General features: G+C 42.8%; 2 protein-coding genes across 2 annotated transcripts; one reads left to right on the forward strand and one right to left on the reverse strand.

Annotated features, from left to right (window-relative positions):
- The first annotated feature begins 215 nt into the window (after window positions 1-215).
- wipf2b (WAS/WASL interacting protein family, member 2b) lies at window positions 216-6,051 on the forward strand. The gene is made up of 7 exons (XM_030793815.1): window positions 216-281; window positions 628-760; window positions 1,013-1,126; window positions 1,787-2,467; window positions 3,836-4,036; window positions 4,871-4,972; window positions 5,962-6,051. The coding sequence occupies exons 1-7, from the start codon at window positions 216-218 to the stop codon at window positions 6,000-6,002; spliced, it is 1,338 nt and encodes a 445-aa protein (XP_030649675.1). The 3' UTR covers window positions 6,003-6,051.
- Window positions 6,052-7,032: 981 nt separating this feature from the next.
- Window positions 7,033-15,880, reverse strand: LOC115829196 (GTPase IMAP family member 8-like). Its single transcript, XM_030793258.1, has 5 exons — window positions 15,153-15,880; window positions 14,190-14,894; window positions 13,341-13,978; window positions 10,126-10,335; window positions 7,033-7,229 (listed from the first exon to the last, which is right to left on the reverse strand). The coding sequence occupies exons 1-5, from the start codon at window positions 15,878-15,880 to the stop codon at window positions 7,033-7,035; spliced, it is 2,478 nt and encodes an 825-aa protein (XP_030649118.1).
- Between the last annotated feature and the right edge of the window lie 3,418 nt (window positions 15,881-19,298).

Below are 19,298 nucleotides of genomic sequence, written 5' to 3' on the forward strand. Positions count from 1 at the left end.
GAGTAGATGCTTTGCGCCTTTACGTGAGCAATTGCTAGATTGTGGTGATAGTATAATAAGATCAACTGTACAGCTGCATAGTTAAGCATTCTGCTCTCGTCTCAACGGTCTTTGGTCTTTTCACAGGCGATTTTCCCTTTAAATTTGAAAGTGAATTCTAGACACCCGCATATAAGCGCGCGCGCACACACTCGCAGACTGGAGAGTGAGTGAGGATGCCGATTCCTCCTCCACCCCCTCCTCCTCCTGGTGGGCCTCCTCCACCTCCTACCTTTAGCCAGGTTAGTCTTGCATCATATGTTAATGTCATTGTCATTTGCTGTATTCTACTAAATGTGACTGAAACTTACTGTAAAGTAATACTGAGGTTTTCATTTATACGTCATAAGCGCGTGGCCCCTTACGGGTCGTCCCATGCCTTTTTTGTGTGTGTCAGGGGTTAGAAATATCAATGTCTTTTCACTGTGTGTATCAAAGTAAAAGCCTCTTTTTTAAATAAAAAAAAGAGAGAAGGAAAGGAAGCAACAGGAAAATGGGTTAAATCTTAATGGTTGACATTTGATATTCTTCTGTCTAAGGAGGGAACACAACTGCAAATATACATGTGATGTTTGTCCCCCACCCCAGGCAAATACAACCCCTCCCAAGTTGAGTCGAGATGAAGCTAGAGGAAGAGGCGCGTTGCTCTCTGACATCTGCAAAGGGGCCAAGCTGAAGAAAGTCACTGCCGTTAACGACAGGAGCGCACCTATGATCGAAAGTACGTGTCCACAGTGACCTCTTATCCCTCTGGTCTATAGGTATCTCTACCACTAAGATGCCTGTAGAGATCAGGGGGGTTTTTTTGGGGGAGGGTTTTTTTTCACCACAGGCCAGAAAGTGGTAAAGTGGTCAGGATCTGTGGCTTGATAAGCCAAAACCATAGTTTTGTTGATTGGTTTTTGATTGGTGTTTGTAAGTGTCACTCAGAGTTGTTATTGAGAGGTTCTGGGATCTGTTTTGGGCTTAACAGAGCCTAAAGGCAACAGTGGGGGCGGAGCCAGCAGTGGAGGAGGTGCAACTGGAGCCATGCAGCCAATGGGAGGGCTGTTCCAAGGTGGCGTTCCTAAGCTGCGACCTGTGGGAGGTACGAGAACTTTTGCTTAAGTTAGTGAGTAATGCGTAGCTATACACTGTTAGTTACATAGCCTTATACACCATGATAGAATCACCAGATTTCCATGGTCAATGAGGAAAAGTTATGAATGAAATACAGTATTTTGCAAACTACATTTCCGAAAACATGAAAGAATTTGGCCTGGCTGTTATGTGTTAAATAAGGATATTGCATTAAATATGAACTTCTAGAGCCTCTTAGACCATGTTTCAGTGACACATTTTCATACTTTGTTGTGTGTTTACATTGGTTAAATATTTTGGTTAAATTAACACGATATACATTTTGTTTATGAGACTCGTGAGAGATTTTGAAGTAGAATGTATGTATTAATCGTGCACATCTTGTTTAACCATGAGTACTGTGTAAAAGACAGTGGTGAAGACAGTCTGAATGAAATTTCTCTTCTCGCCGGTTATTGTAAAACGTACCTTGAGATGTATCAGAGGCTTTTGGACCTTTGAGAATTGACTGAATGTGGAACAGATTGAGTTTTAGTTTCAAAGTTTTTCACTAAGTACAAAAGTACTTTATTCCTCTGGAGGAGCAGACTTGCTTCAGGGTTTCTGGCCGCTGAAGTAAACATTGTCTGTCTCTCTGTGTGTGTGTGTGTGTGTGTGTTTTCCTCAGATGGCTCAGTGGGTCGGTCAGCGCTGCAGCCCCCTGGTTCCCGACCTGCCGCCCCACGCCCTCCTGGTCGCCAAGACGACTCCGACAGTCCGGCCCAGCAACCCTCTCCCCCTGAGCCCGGTCGTTCCCAGCGCCCGTCGCTCCCCGACTTGTCGCGCCCCTCTAGCGGAGGCAGCAGCCCCTCTAGCGGCATGAAACACAGCTCTTCTGCACCCCCTCCTCCCCCGCCTGTGTCTCGCCGTGGAAACGCCCCGCCCGCTCCGCCCCAGAAAGCCGCCGCCACGGCCACCCCCTCGTACAACCGGGAGAAGCCCCTCCCACCGACTCCGGGTCAGAGAGGCCCCTCCCCCGCACCGACGCGCGAGAACGCGCCCCCACCGCCGGTCAAGCCTCCCCCCTCCCCCGTCAGCAACCGTTCCTCTTTGTCGTCTTCTTCCTCCTCCTCTCTGGCTCCGCCTCCGCCTCCCTACCGACAGCAGCTGGGGGTCTCCAACGGCCCGTCCAGTCCGGTGAACGAAGCCGCGCCAGAACTGCCCCAGAGGCACAACTCCCTCAGCAAGAAGACGTCTCCGGGCGGGCACACCCCGACTCGCGCCCACGCCCCACCGCCACCCCCCTCGCCCACCCCGCAGGCCGCCAGGCCTCCGCCCCCGGCACGGGACCCACCCGGCCGCGGAGCAGGTGAGACGCCGCCATCAGCGAACCCTCTCCCTCTTCTTGACGTTAGCAGATACAGCTTAGCTTAGTGTCGGGTTTCAGCAATTTCAAGAGATCGCGAACCGAATGGGAAAAAAATACGATGCGTCTGGCCCTTTTTGTCCAGAAACCTGAACTAGGCAAACACAGAGTGTAGTCAGAATGTTGTCAACTGTTTGTTTGGTTGTGCTTCAATCAGCGCTTTTCCCTCCATTATCCAGCAACGACAACAGGAAACATTTCCCCTCTCCGTTCTCCCCTAAAGCCCCACCTGTGACTTGAAATTCGATAGTGAAACGCTTATTCGTTTTAAACCTGCGCGCTCGGTTGACGGTAACGGACTCAAATTTCCGTCCGATTTGTAAGCGAGGACCTCAGAGCTGTTGAAGCTGAATAATCAGCTTGATGTTTGTAGAGGAGTGTGAAGGGTGTGTGTGTGTGTGTTGTGGCACACACACACACACACACACACACACGCACAGTTTTGGCGTGGCTCAAACTCTCCAGGGCTTTTGTTTTCGTGAGAGTTTTGTGGAGGAATGTGTGTGTCGTAAGTCACCGTGTCCGGACAGGTACAGAAGACGTGATTCATCGTTTTTAGACCGTTAGGGCGCAGCAGTAATGCCGCGTTTATGGCACCTTAGCATCAGAACTCTTTTCAGTCACTTCGATGTCATTTACTTAAAGTCTGTCCCTTTACTACTGTTACTGTCCCCTTGCTAAAGAAAACCGCGTCAGTTCAGATGCTTCTGAAGAGAGAATGAATAATGTTTATCGCTCAGGTGAAAGGATTGTCCTGCAGTACACCGTGGGCTTGACTGAACGGTGCCTTTAATGTTTTTTTAAACATGATCACTGACACAGCACAGGGTTTTTCACAGGATCCTGACTTGTTTCGCAATAGTTTTGGCAATCTATATCGGTAATTCTTAAATTATAATGTTCTGTGTCTCTCAGCAGGCTAGTCATAAAATGCAGACCTACATTTCAGCAAGGCTTTCATTTTAAAAAAATGCTCCCAGCATTCATAATGTGACTGAAAACTCGATTGCATGTCGTTACTAAAAATGTTCAGTGATTTGTGTCTGGGACTTGGTCAGGCTAGGTTCACTTCAGCTGAACAGTGTAATCTGTGTGCGTTTGTGAAGGCTAGCAGACTAGACTTGGCAAAATTAGCTGAAAACAACAGAAAGTCTTGGGAAAAGCATGTAAGACCAGAACTACATTAACTTACCCCTCTTGGTTTATGTGTGTGGGTTTATAAACGGTGCCCTGTGCCAAAGCAGAGCGTTTCTACGAGGACACTGTGTTGACATCCTGTTTGTTAATAATTACCGTTTGTGCCAAACGCAGCCCCGCCGGTGCCCGGGCAGACGACGCGGAACGGGCGCGAAGCTCCTCCCCCGCCGCCTCCCTACCGGACTCACGGTAGCCCCGCCGACGCCCCCAGCCGAGGCAAGCCCCCTCCTCCCCCCTCCCGCACCCCAGCCGGACCCCCACCCCCACCCCCGCCTATCCGAAACGGACACACCTCCATCCCCCGTTCCTTCATAGGTGAGTCACTGCTCACTTTCATTCAAACCTTCCATCTCATTTCTCTACTCCTCAGTTATTCATCCAAGCAACCTCCAGCAAAACAGCGTCGTGAAAAGGGCCAACCCCCCGGCGTTGGATTTTTGAAAGGGTCTGACGGTAAAACTCGGAGAAAATGTCAGCACAAAGGCCTACAAACGAATCTGTCGAAACGATGCCAAGCCTCTTTTGTGGAACCGTTAATGCTGTTAGGTTTTATTACTTATTCGCCTTCACTTTCTAACTGAGGAAGGATTTGGGATTTTGTTTTTGTTGTTTTTGGTTTTACAGGGAAAAACAAAGGTGTTTTCTTTTCAATAACACGGTGGTTGGTTTTAACAACAACAACAACAACCAAAAAAAAAAACAAACCCTTAAGTTCCTCTCACCTCGAAGAGCCCCGCTCTTGTTTACAGCGATTAGGCCATTTGTTTGAGGATCAGTGATGCATGTGAAACAAATCAGACATTCACTGTTTTATTTTTACTGCGTACCAGTCGTATAAGGAGAAAAAAAAACCCTCTACAGACAAAGGAACAGAGATCCTATTGTCGGCAAGCCGTTAGCGGACTTGGGTTCTGTAAGAGATATTCAGAGGAAAATGGCGGGCGATTATAAACCCGTTGGACCCTCTGGGGTGTTCTTACTGTGGTTTTTAGACTCGGTCGTGATTATAAACTGTTGGACCCTCTGGGGTGTTCTTACTGTGGTTTTTAGACTCGGTCTTTGGTCTTTAGTTTAGTCTCAGTGGCTTTGCCTTTTTTGTTTTCATCACCCCTTTTTTTGTTTGTTTTGTTTTGTCTTGTCTTCTTACAGATGATTTTGAATCCAAGTATTCTTTCCATCCTCTGGATGACTTTCCCCCTCCAGAGGAGTACAGGCATTTCACTAAAGTCTATCCCAGCAAAGCCAACAGAGGTGAGTCCAATCAACAAGTTTTACTTAATCCTGTAATTTATGTCATTCAAATGAGTGTTTCTGGGTTCTCTATAGGCTTGCTTTGATGGTGGTAAAGTCTATGAATTGGCATTAGGTTAAGGCTGTTGAATTGTTCTAAAAAAAAGTTAAAAAAAAAAAAAAAAAGAAAGAAAAAGACGACAGATGTGGAATACCAGCGACTGTTTATAGTTAGCGGTTGCCTTTGTCAGTAATATGTTTTTGATTTTGGAGACGAGTTGCAGATTTGAGGGATACAAAACAACGCATACCGTAAAACAAACGCGGCCTATTACGCTAGGCTGGGCCAAGCGTGACATTAGGATCAGAACCGTATTTTAAGATTACAGGTTCGAAGCCCGGCGAGACCCACGGGTTGGGTTCAGTTTGGGTTCTGCTGTCATTCACCAAGAGCACGGCTGACCGCGTTCTAGGAGAGTCGACCAGACCGGGCACACTCCCCGTCACTGGTCGTCTGAAACTCCTGGCATTTGATTGGTTGTTTACAGAGACGCAGGGGTGTTATTAGGAAAAGAGGGCAGCGCCCTTACACAAACTGTTACCGAGCGACGAGGTAGCAAAGCGAATCAGACGACGCTCGCGGCTCCGTCCGATTCTTTTTGGGGGTTTGCGTTTAAAATGCTCTCGAGTCCTGGAGTCTGAATGTGTTTCTGAGAAGCAGGCAGAGGGATTAAGAGCAGGCCCTGCACCAAACTGGCTATTAAAAGAGGGCTCGTCTTTCAGCGAGGCCGCTTAACGAAGCTTAATTAACTCTTAATTAATTAATGCGGAAACGGCGCGGACGGCCTTCGCGGAAGGACCTTCAGTGTGCTCGTTGTGTTGACGGAGATCAGTTTGTTTTTAATCTGTTGTTCCTCTCTTGTTTATTTGTTTGTTTGTTGGTTTGTTTTGTGGTGTTGTATTCTTGTATTTACTCTGACTGACGGTTCTGTTTTTGTCTTGTCCTCCAGTGATGAGGGGAGCACCTCCCCTTCCACCTGTTGGGAGATGAATCTCTGACTCGCTGTCACCTGTGCCGCGTGGGAGGCAAGGGTTACACACACACACACACACACACACACACGTTGACAAACACTGACTCACACAGACATGCATGCATGAGCACACACACACACGCCTACTGACAAACACTAACTCACACAGACACACAAACTCACACACAGATGGACAATCTCTTGCACACACGCGCACACACACACACACACACACACACACACACTGAGTCTGCACCTTAAAGTCCCCCCCCCTCCTTTATTGGACTACATTCCATTTCACTAAAGCAAAGCCCATCTCTCATGTGTGTGAACACACATATACGAACTCAAACATCACCCTCTATCACAAAGCAATGGGATGCTACTGACAACGGGAGAGAAATAGGCCCATAGTCCTTTAAAAACAAAACACTTTTTTGTTTTGTTTTGTTTTTCACATTCAGCAGTCTTGTGAATGACAGTGTAATGGTTGAAGTTTGGCGGCTTTGGTCATACCCATTTCTGGCCATCTTGTGGCAGGGAGCATCACTGATCCTGCCCAATGGTAGTGCCTGACACTGCCAGGCAAACACAGGGATTGTTTTTAACAGGAGGGGAAGGATCACATGACCAACACAGTTTCTTTTCTGTTTGCCCCCCCCCCCCCCAACCACCCTTTAAGAAAATGCACTGTGAATATCTACACCTTACCCTACATACAGCAGTACTGAGAGAAACTCGGTATGTAATTGTAAAAACTACAGTGACTTAATCGCGATAGAGTTTTGTTTGTTTTGTTTTGTTTTTTTCCTTTCTTTCTTTGGAAACACAGCCTCTATGACGCAGGGAACATCCCATACCTTAACGTTCTCTCAGGGGGGCGGGAAAGTCGGACTGAGGACAATATTTCTGCTGTGGGAGTTGAAAAAAAAAAAAAACAAAGAAAGAAAAAAAAAGCTAGAAAAAAAAGAGGTGTTTCTTTTACACGATTCTCTCCAAAAAAAAAGTGCCAACCGAAGTAGAACGGCCTGTCTTTCCTCCCCGTCGCTACGGTAACCCCAGGCTTCCATGCAGAGAACCGTTTCCCCGTCGCGGCTCGCACGGGACTCGGGAGTCGACCGAGGCAAACACTAAAGGTTTAATGGCGCGGGAGACGCCAGCTTGGATTTGCCGCATCCCGAGAGGGGCGTGTCCGCTCCGTCTGCGTCCGCTCTCGTAAGTCTTCCTCGCGCCGGGGGGAGGGCCTCCGTAAGAGTTAACGCCAAGTCACGCTACGCTACGCTGTCCTGCACTAACGCAAGGCTAACCGTTCGCATGAGCTGCCTCTTTGGAGTTTTTTTTGTTTGTTTGTTTGCTTTTGGGTTTTTATTTTTTTTTTTTTTGTTGGAAGATGTGCATGAAACACAAAACCAGAAACGACACTACTTCGGGCACCACGGACAGTGGGAGAGGGGGGCGAACCGCGACGCGGTTTTGGATTATCGCTACGGTGCCGCTCTCGCCGCGGCGCGGGCCAGCTCCAGTGCTCTGCACAGAGGACAAACTTTGGACTTTATCGGACTCCACTTGCATGCGCGGCCACACTTTGGGTTTTTTTTTTTGCCTTAGCCTCTGAGCACGGAGAACACTGTCAACACGGTCAAAGCACCGACAGAAAAACTAAACTGACTACAGAGAAATACAGGGGACAGACTGGTCGACAGCGTACTGTACTGTATCCATTGGGCAGGATGCACTGGAGAGAATCCTTTCTAGGCATCTTTGAGGACTTTTACAACCTCTTTCATTTGGGAAGAACTGGACGTCGTCGTCTTATTTTTTTTTTTGTTTGTTTGTTTGTTTTTTGGATTGGGATGTAACTGCCTCCTTTTTCTAAAGCAGAATGGTCTCACAGTCAGATCAGAAGCGTCTGTTTTTAAACACAGAGGAATTGATCATTAGTTTCTCTCTCTCTCTCTGTCCCCCCCCCCCCCCCTCCTCCCTCTCCCCCCCCCCCCCTTCCTCCCTCTCCCCCCCCTTTCCTCCTTCTTCCCCCCCGTCCTCTCTGCCCCCCCCCCCCCCCCCCCTCTCTCTCTCTATCCGTTTAGTGTCTTCTGTTACATCCTAAGACACAAAAGCTGGGCTGGTTTTCCTCAGTAAGGAACGAGCAATTTCACTTGCTTGCCTGGAACTGCAACAAAAAGTGTTCTTCAGTTTATTGTTCTTTTTACCCTTTCCTGAGACTCCTCCTCATAGTTTAGCCAAGAAAAAAAAAAGAAAAAAGAACAGTAAAAGAAAGACTGTAGAAAGAGTGTGTGGAAAACCATTCCCTCGAGGCTGGTACTGGGGATCTGCTCTGTCGCTTCTCCAAATGTGGGTGGGGCTTGACAATGCCCCTCCCCTTCTTTACAATGCGCTCGCTATATATATATTTGCATTTCAAGCTCGATTGAATATGTCAAAACAAAGCTTCCGTTTGCATGGATGTCAAATGCCATATTCACTCCACTTCTCGAAAGCGAAAACCACATGGACTTAATGAACTGAAACTGAGAAAAAGAAGAAAGAAAAAAAAAAAAAAGAGAAAGGGACATATACAGCGCAACAGGAACAGTTGGCTGGTGTTTTTGGTCTCCCCTTCCCCAAATTCCATTGGCTGGTACAACCCCCCCCCCCTCCCCTCCCCTCCCCCCGCCTCCCTACCCCATTCTCTTCGTTTCCCCCTGTTCCCCTCTAAGGACCCCCCCCCCCCCCCCCCCTTTGCTGCTCTTTCGCCTTATGCACATTTACTATGTAATCTTGTCGGTACCAGATTTGTAAGAGAAAAAAAAAAGAAGCTAACTACACTAAAACAAACCACAACAGTGACGGGGAAAAAAGAAAAGAAATATTTCAAAACGTATATTTACTCAGTGTTGGGTAATTAGATAGTAATAGCTATTAATCTATTTTGAAGTTGTAAAAAAAAACAAAAAAAAAAAGCCAAAAAAAAAAAAATAATGCTTGTATTATAGTAAAATCATCTGGGAGCAAATGACTGTAACATTGAAAACATGATGATGAAGCCAATGACTAACCCTTAGCCAGCTGTTTGTCTGTCTGTCTCCATCATTAAGTGTCATATAACTCCCTCTGTCTGCCTCTCTCTTTCTGTCTGTCTGTCTGTCTCCATCATTAAGTGTCATATAACTCCCTCTGTCTGCCTCCCTCTCTTTCTCTCTCTCTCTCTCTCTCTCTCTCTCCTTTCCTGTCTGTCTGTCGCAGGGGTCAGTGTAGGTGTACTATATAAGTACAGGAGCGTAACTTACTCACATTGAGAGAATCTCCTTTTAATTAGTGTCATCTCCACTCCATTCCAAAGCTTAACTGTAGCCCTCCATACGTCTCTCTCTCACACTTCTCTGTCTACCAGCTACGTTGTGTCAGTTCAAATAAAGTCTAAAGAGGAAAAGAAGACAACCCCACTTGCCTGATGATGTCGTTCTTTGGATGAATGAAGGAGCTGAAGGAGGTGTGACATGTCTGCTAGGCCTGCTGTCTCTAGATAACGTGTTTTACCTCTCAGACATACACCTGAGGCTGGATCTTTAAATCCATGGGTTTACACTTGCGGTATGAGGGGAAACCTTTACTTTGACATGAGTGTTGACCTCTCATTAGAGACATGAACGTCATGAACCTTCCCGTGGGTGCCAACAGTGTATTGCCAAACTCACTGAAGTTTAGAGGTTGATATTCGGACCATTTGAAAGTGTCACAGTTTAAAACCTGGTCAGACTTCTGGTCTAGTTCCATTGTTTTCATATTAAATTCATACTGCTTGAATGGTACAACTGGTTTGGCACTCTCGCTGAAATTGCTTTCATGACAAGAGATTTTCATTTCCTTATAAAAATTCAGTTTGAATTTGACTAACTGAAATTCTGATCTTTAGATGGAAAATGTTTTATGTCTTCAGTTACATGTGTGCCTGTGAATAATACAACAAATAAAAAGTTAATGAAGTTGATATAAAATCACAAACATAACACATACAAATATCTTTACCAAAAAAAAAACCAAACAAACAAAAAAACCCCAACTTAATAGGTAGAATATATGAGGCGGCTGCTATTCTAACGACAGGAAGGGGAGGGGTAGCGATTAGCACTGCTGTCCCACCAGAACCAGGTCCTGGGTCTGATTCCCGGCCACGGTTCCTTTCCACATGGTGTTTGCGCACCTTCTCTGTGATTACTTTGGGTCGGTCCGTTTTCCTCCCATAGCCAAAAACAGGAACATCATCATCAGCTGGTCCTACCATTGACTCCAACCAGTGCTCCAGATCTGGGACTGGTCTGTGAGCACCATGCACAAGCTTCTCTCTGCTCCCTTTGGAACGTGTCACAGAGACCGTTTTCTCTCCAGGGATCGATAAAGGCTCATTACATTTATGAGTGCTTTAATTCTTTCCAATCTTTGAGAATAAATCCTCGTCAGTGTATGGCTGCAATGAGGAGTTTTTACTTCAAAAAACAGACTGAACTGCATTTTAGTCAGGACATGGTGCATATGGAACCTGTAGTGGCAGTGCTAGGCCACTAGAGGACACACTCTATATGTGAAGGCCTCTGATTCACCTGTTTGGATGGAAATGTAGTAACAGAGACGTGACACCAGAGGGCAGCATGGTTAAATTGAGCACTGGATTTAATGAAGCCCTGGTAATGACTCCATACAATATTGTCACATTGACAAGGCTGGCATTCCCCTCATTGTAAACAGCATCATAGATGTTCCTTGTAAACTCTACAGTCATAGTTGTTTAGTTTGATATTAATAAAAACTCAAAAGGAGCATTATGTAAGGTAATGGTAGCTCATTATACTACTTAGTTTGGTTTTGTTAGGGCTACGGATGTTATGCATTGTCCTAAACTCATAAAATGACCATATTTTAACTATAGTGAGGTGTTACCATGGAGGACAAGTTCAAATGATTGAGATGTCATAAGGTTTGGACCAGTTGCTTAGAGACCAGCAGGAAACCAAATGAACAGAGCTGTATTTTGCAAAGCCCTGTGCTCAAGGGTGCCCTGTGGATTTTTTTCAGGCTATGCATCCTCATATTGGTTTGCATCCCTTTGTAATTAGAGTCACACCTAAAATCATCATAATTGCAACAAGAGGACTCCTTATGTTATATTTTGGTGGACCAAATGTTTTTGTCTGAGATTGTTAATGTAAAATGGATGAAGGAAAACTTAATCTACAGATGTTTCTTTTATGATCCACCCTGAATTTGGCGAACTCCTCAGTGCATAGGTCATATGGATTGGGTCAAAACTATTGTCCATTTATTTTTTGAGATGGAAAAATGTAACGTGCTGGAGAAGCCAGTCAGTGTTCAGTGTTTCTGAATAAGTGTTTTGTGACATTTTCAATATCAGTTAGTTGCTGTAGATTTGAATGGGAAACTCAGATTCTGAGGGTGTTTTCATGTAGAGCCGATGGGAAATTCATTGAACAGACATGTTGACAGTAAAGGAACGCCGCATTTGTCTCTTTGATCGCATCTTTTTGTCACTAACAAACAACTGTTTGACAATGCCTCTGTGACTAGATAAAATATTTACTGTCCTTACAAACTCACACTCTGTCAGGTTTTAACAGGGAATGGGCTTTCTGCCAGTGGTCAACACAAAATGGTCATTTATAGAAAAGTGAAAACGTTTCCCGTAACCCTCTAAATCAGTAATGAAGTTCGTAACAGTGATATGCTGTGATATGCTGAAGTACATTCACATGTACATGTTTAGAGATCACACAGGATACAGTACAGAGCTTTTCTGTTAGAGGCGTTTTCTGTTTCAATGAGAACTGAATGTTAAGATGAACAATACATGGACACGGTTTAGACAACAGGCTATGCACAAAACAAGTTAAACTGGTTAAAAGAAAGAGAAAATCAAGTCATGATCTTTATCAAACACTCAAAGCACAGAGTGGAAACAAGAGAGGGGACATCATCACTCCCTGTCTTTTTAGTCATTTGTCCACTTTTAACTGTGGTTCAAAACATGTTTTCAAATACAGTGTATATTACTGTCCACGCTGGATGGAACTGATTCTCTCTTCTTCTTTTTTTATATGTATGACAAAAGCATGCCAACCAGAGCAAGTCTGACTTTGAATATCCTGTATTAAAAGCCACTCATAAATGCCATGATTATCAATTTCATTTAATAGATTTTTATTCTACAGTTTACTGATTATAGACAGTATTCCTTATGCAGACATAATGCAGGAATCAAAGATGAATCATATGTAAACATTATGAAGTCAGAAACTCGTGTCACTGTAACTGTGAGTACAGAAGCAGACAGTTCCTAACTGAGTAAACACTAATGTAAAATATACAGGGAACTCGCTCCATTTCGTTTTATCTCTTTCTTTGAATCTTCTGCAAATATGATTATTGAATAAAATTTACAGTATGAAAGTCAGTATTAACCAGTATGATAATTAAAATATACAGATGGTAGTGACGGACAGGTTTCCATGTTATTTAAGTTTGAGTGACACCGTATAATTGTTGTAGTTTATTGATGTGTGAAATGAGAATGATTTTAAAAAGTAGTAGTGCTGTGTATCTCCAGATCATACTTGAATATGCACAATTCCCAATGTTTTATTTACAGCAATGTTATTTATCACTGATGCAAAGACTCGATGCCAGAGCTTATTTCTGAGGACAGTGAAGTCAAAGACTCGGATAAAGAGTCCTCCCTTCTGAAGGATGTCAGGGACCCGTATGCAGAACTGAGGGGTGAATAAGACTTTCCCTCATCACTGACTGTGGAGAGAAAAAAAGAACATTAGCATCACTTATGTAATATTTGTATTCAGATCTTATTTAAATCCAAATCCAGCACTGAAAATACGAATTACAGTGATCGGTTTTCATAACTAAACTATTCATTAAAAGTGTGGTAACAGGAGAGGTATAATGTACAGTAAACATTTCAAAGTTAGGAAACAAACCCAGACAGTGCCATGTGATCAGGAAATAACGTGTAGGGGTCATAAACCCCCTAAGGGACATGATCCTTTTTACCCAAAAATTATTGACTGAAATAATGTTTTATATTTTTCAAAAAGGACATTTTTTGTACATTTTTTTTTTTTACATTCCAGCACTAGATATTTTCCCATTTCAAAGTCCTGGCTTTTAGCTCCATTTTATGCACTGCTAAGACAAAAGTCTCGACATCTGTTTGATCGTTTGTGTTGCCTAGTCAAATAATCGCCCCTCACTGACCAATCAGGAGTACATTTTCAACAAAACCTCAGAACAAGGTGATTAGCATAAATCTTTTACACTTGGTGTTAACTCACAGTTTATGTCCTCCTGCCGACTCTGTGACATCACCATTAAAGATTCTCTGTCTGTCTCATAATGACGTCCATTGTTTTGTGCCACCATCTCCTCTATTTTCTCCAGCAGTTCAGTGACCTGAGTTTTATCAGATCTGTTCTTGTTGTTCAGAACGTGATACCTGTTCCCACATTTCTCAACAAGCCACTGGAGAGCATCTCCTTCACTCTCTATGTGCTGTTCGATGGTTGTGTCTCCCAGTCGATCTCCACCTGTGAACACCACCATGGTGTGACTCCAGACGCTTTCACCAAAAACACCCATGTTGTCCTCTATTGATTTTCTCTCTTTCTCTTTGAATGAGGCCTCCAAGCCCAGGACCAGGAGAAAAGCATGGGGTCCTGGTGGACACATCAGCACACTTTTCACTGTTGCCTGCACATCTTCATCAGGTCCTTTCATTGGGTCCTCCTTCCACATCCTCCAGCATGGTGTGTCAACCACAGTGATCTGTTTCCCTGAAACTTCCCCTTGTCTCCTCAGACACTGGGTACTTCTTCTCAGGTCAAACACCCCTCTACCCAAAATGGTATTTCCTGAAGAGCTCTTTCCAGTTCTGCTGTGTCCAAGAAGCACTAATCTAATCTCTGAAAGCACACTGTCTCCTGTCAAAGAGAGATTACTGATCAATCCACTTAAATATCTTCTCAAGTGGTCATATAATCAAACATTCAGCCAGTTAAATTTTAGTATAATTTAATCAGTGACAATAGTTCACCATCTCACTTTATCTACAGAAATTTTGTACACTTAAAGCATAACTGAGAACATGTGATCAGTTGAGATTCCGAATTTTAAAAACTGGTAACTGCTTACCCAGTGACCTTTTTAGTTCATTCCTCTTTTTCTGTACTTTCTCCCTCCTGTCTTTTGCACGTCTTTCTGCTGCTTTCCTCTCCTCTTCTCTCTTCAGTAAAGCCTCTCTGAATACGTCATAATGACGTCCATTGTTTTGTGCCACCATCTCCTCTATCTTCTCCAGCAGTTCAGTGACCTGAGTTTTATCAGCTCTGTTTCTGTTGTTCAGAACATGATACCTGTTCCCACATTTCTCAACCAGCCACTGGAGAGCATCTCCTTCACTCTCTATGTGCTGTTCAATGGGTACGTCTCCCAACCAATCTCCAAAGGTAAAAACGATAATAATGTGATTATATACATCCTCCCCAAGCAGATCCAGGTGTTGTTGTGCAGCCTGTCTGTGTATCTCTTTATATGAGACGTCAACACGTATGACATGGAGGAAAACATGCGGTCCAGGAGGACACAGGAATGCACTGTGAATAACCTCCTGTTTGTAAATTTCAGGGGTGTCTTTTACACGAAAATGTCTTCTACGGCCTGGTGTGTCAACGACAACCACTGGTCTCCCAGCCGCTTGTCCGTTTTTTGGTACACACTTTGAGGTTCTCTGCCAGTGAAACTCCTCTCTGCCCAGAATGGTGTTTCCAACTGAAGTTTTCCCAGATGAGTTATACCCCACTAACACAATCCTCAACTCTGAGTTAGACTTTCTCACCCCTGTTTGAGGAAGAAGAAAATGATACCTGTATAACTTTCACATTCAATTAAATTATAACCTGTAGACTTTCCATCAGTTAAACGTAGTCAGATTTCATACACTGACCATCTTGCACTGTAAGTACTATATGTAAATAAACAGCATTTGTTGTGTCTTGTCAGTGCTACTCACATAAAGGGAAATTTCTCAATTATCTCAGTTAAATAGAACAAAATAATGATTAAAACAAATGAAAATCCTGTAAATGAACTCACCTATTTGTGCCCTCAGGTTCTCTCTGTGTTTTTCAGTCTTCATTTTCCTCTCACATGCATTTTTTTCATCTGCTCTCCTCTTCTCTTCTACTTCCTTCACTTTCTCTCCTTCTATCTCATAATGACATCCACTGTTTGCTGCTACCATCTGCTCTATCTTCTTCAGCAGTTCAGTGACCTGAGTTTTATCTGATCTGTTCTTGTTGTTGAGAACATGATACCTGTACCCACATTTCTCAACAAGCCACTGGAGAGCATCTCCTTCACGCTCTATGTGCTCTTCGATGGATCTCTCTTTAAGACGGTCACCAAAGGTGAACAGTACTAAGCTGTGATCCCAGACTTTGTCACCAAACATATTCAGATGTTCCTCAAATGCCAATCTCTCATCATCTCCAAAATAGCTGTCCAACCTTATGACCAACAGCAGAGCGTGGGGTCCTGGTGAACACCGGGACATGCCTAGGACTAGCTCTTGTTCAAACAGTTGTGAATTCACAGACAAAGGCAGGTTTGCCCACCAGCCTGGTGTGTAAACTATAGTGACCTGTCTCCCTGCTGTTTTTCCTCTTCTCTTCACACTCTGAACTGTTCTTCTACGGTCAAACTCGTCATTTCCCAGAATGGTGTTTCCTGATGATCTTTTCCCAGCTCTCTTACATCCCAAAAGCACCATCCTCATTTCTGACTCTGAGGAGAGCTGAATGTTCCCTGCGAATAGCATAATGTGAGATTGAAATCACTGAATTGGAAGCGGTACAGAACAAACATCCAATCAGCATTGAAGAAGTACACATTTAAGAGCTGAATTTTCCCTGAAAATGGGATTTAAATCAATGAATCAGAGACATTACAGGACAAGTAATGAATCGACAGAATGTCTTTTTTTACAGTGGTAAATACTAGCAATGCTGTTTGAACTGTACCAGTGTAAAAGGTATAATAATTGATTGTTTTGTTTAACTCACCAGGAGGGGACATCAAATCTCTCGTTGACATTGCTTCTCTTTTTGTTAATTGTTTATTCTGTGGCAAACTGTGTTAGTCTTTCAAATGAGGGTGAAAATAAGTCCCAACAATAAAGTCCAAACATTAAAATGTCTTTGAATTCCAATCAAGGACAATCTCAGATCTAAAAAAGTCCAAATCAAAAACCGGTTAGTCATGTATGTAAGCCAGGCTCTGTGTGACTCACTAGTTTCATGTCACAGTACTTTCTAAAACAATGTGTGTAGACCTTCATTTCTCCTCTTTTTATTGCTTTTTTATATGTTAAACACTTATATTCACGGTCTTAACATACATTTTTCTCTTCATGCATTTCCTTGATTTAGTGCAGTTTAACTGACCCCTTATTAACCAAATACAAGTATGGGTTGTTGTACAAAGAAAGTCAAATATTTTGGAAAACAGAGTAGCACACATAGTCACAGATTTATAATGTTGTTCCAAGTGTAATTTAAAAAGAGTTTCAATTTTGTCAAAGATGAGGAGAGTTATAACTTACCTGTGCGTATGTCAGTGAATAGACTGAAAGTGAAAACTCTTTTTTGTGCAGATATATCCTGGTTCACATTTGTTGAAACATTAAACTGGTTAGATGACATTGTTCAAACCATAATAATCAGATGTGAGACTTTATACCTGTGGAGATGTGTTCTTGTTTAAACACTATAACCACTCCTCCAGTCCTCTTGGTCAACAGACAACTTTTCTAAAGCATGGTGTTGGTTTACAGACAGTTTTCTCCTGACCTGGTTTAGATTTATACTGAAGTAATGAGACATACAGCAGGAGGTCATTTCTCAAGCATACCGTTCTTAAGGATCAGAGAAAAAAACAAAACAAAAAAAACTTGATTTATTTCCAAAAGTAGAAGACACACAGTAGAGACAGTCTCAGTCAGCATGCTTAGGACACCTATAGAATACAGTCTCAGTATGCTTAGATAGCTATAGAATATAGTTTCAATTAGCATGCTTAGGACATCCATAGAATATAGTCTCAATTAGCATGCTTAAGACATCTATAGAATACAGTCTCAATTAGCATGGGCTTAGACAGCTCTGAAATGTCCACATCCTAAACATTAGGTCAAGCTGAACAAGTTAAAATGGCAGAATGTCAACCCCACCCACTATGGAAACACTAGAGGTGATTTTCATGTATGACTTTAAATTTTCCAGTAATGTATAAATATATACTGTTTTACTGCAAAAAGAAGAAATTTAAAAGCAAAAATGTATCTGACAGTTATTTATCTGGAGTGTAGGAGCAAATGACCACAAAGGTGTGTTATACTGTTAAAGTGGTCAAAAATTTGAGCTTTACAAAAAAAAGAAATCAAAGCTTCTTCCTTTCAGTCTATGTAGCTTTGGTGTACACTGTGTGCATTTATGCTTGCAAAAGCCATTCTAGTTCTTTTATTATCACTTGTTTGTTTATTTAACTATGTTCAGTAATCAACGCCCCAAAAAAACCCATATGTCAATAGAATGCTTCTACCATGCTTTTAATTATTAGATTGTATTGACTCTGATCTATGAAGGAGTAGTTATAGAAAATATACAGAAGTCACATTTCTGTCAGGATGCAGCGAACAGGAGCCTGTAGTTGTATTGTTCTGCCACCAGAGGACACTATTTGCATATATAACAACCTTAAATGTGTAACAGGGGTCAGTTGGGAGGATACAGAGAGATTATAAAAATTACTTTTTTGTTTGTTTGTTTGTTTGTTTGTTTAGTGACAGACGTTGTTGCAAATAACACACAACCACGCATGCGCAGTTGAAAATGCCAAATCTCTCAGCTAGCGAACCCGCGCTCCTGTTTTCCTTTGTGTTTTAAAAGAGCATAATCAGCAATGAGATTTTTAAAATAAATACATTCAGCAATGACAGGAATAATATGGGTATATAATTGTACAGCTGCCACGTGCTCTCTACTTGAGTGTAAGGAAAACTACAACGGCTGGTATTACTGGAAACAAAGTTTTAATTTACGTGAAGCCACATAACTGTTACATGTGATACACACACACAGACACACACACGCAGTTGACAATGTTGTGACCGCCAATGTTAGATCTGCACATACAAAATGAAATAATCAGTTTTAGCCATCAAGAAAAGCCTTATACTGTATATACAATTACATCTCTAACAGCAGTTTGAGAAATGACCGTGGTTTAACTGATGGGATGTTAACTTAACGAAAATAACGGACTTCCCAGGCCGTATACGTATTGCACGTTATGTTCACATGAAAAACATCCGTAAAATTATTTCCATCGATCAAAAACCCTCAAGAGTAATCTCGTTATGCGCTACAAGTTGTTACCTAACGAGCCATACTTTAGGACACAATTTGATGTGTGATGAATTTTATTTTCATGAAAACAGTAAAACGAGGGTTGCGCGATATTTCAACCTATGACTTACCTCTCAACACGCGATCTCACGCTTTTTTCCGACGGAACGTGCAGAGGTTCTGTGAAGGAGTAGTTAAGGGAGTAGTTCAAGAAAAGAACAAAACGAACAGATCCGACGATGTCCAGTGCACCGCAGGAGTCTTCTAAACAGCAAATACTGACTGGTGACGCTTAAGTATGGCAAGATTCACTATCAACAAAGAATTCAATTTTAACTGTGATACAGATGCTCTCCTCTTAATGGAAAGGTGCTAACACAGACACGCCACCAGATGGGAGTATGGTTAAACGTAATGACACTGGAGTTACCGAGGGCCTGACGAGGCCTCTATCCGATACTGCCACATGTACAATGTTCACATTTATCTCCTCCTCTTAAATATCAGCGTACCGCAAATAGATCACTTATCCCTGGGTAGCGAACAGCTTTAATTATTTATTTAAATGTCAAAAAGGAAGAAAGACATAAAAGGGGCCTGACTTTTTAAAGCGTGTTTTAAAGCTTGCATCACGGATAGATTAAATTAATTATTCACTGTTTTAACTCACACAAGCACTGTATTTTCACGGAAGTGATGAAAACATAATGAGTTTTGGATCCATTCATGCCATAATGCAATCTTACGAGTATTAGAAACCTATCTACTTGTGCATGCTGTAAGTTCATGTGTCCCGAGGAAAACTCATTAACGTGAAGTGTTCTTTGATCA

The sequence above is a fragment of the Chanos chanos genome, chromosome 16 (assembly GCF_902362185.1).
Source record: "Chanos chanos chromosome 16, fChaCha1.1, whole genome shotgun sequence".
Taxonomy (NCBI): domain Eukaryota; kingdom Metazoa; phylum Chordata; class Actinopteri; order Gonorynchiformes; family Chanidae; genus Chanos; species Chanos chanos.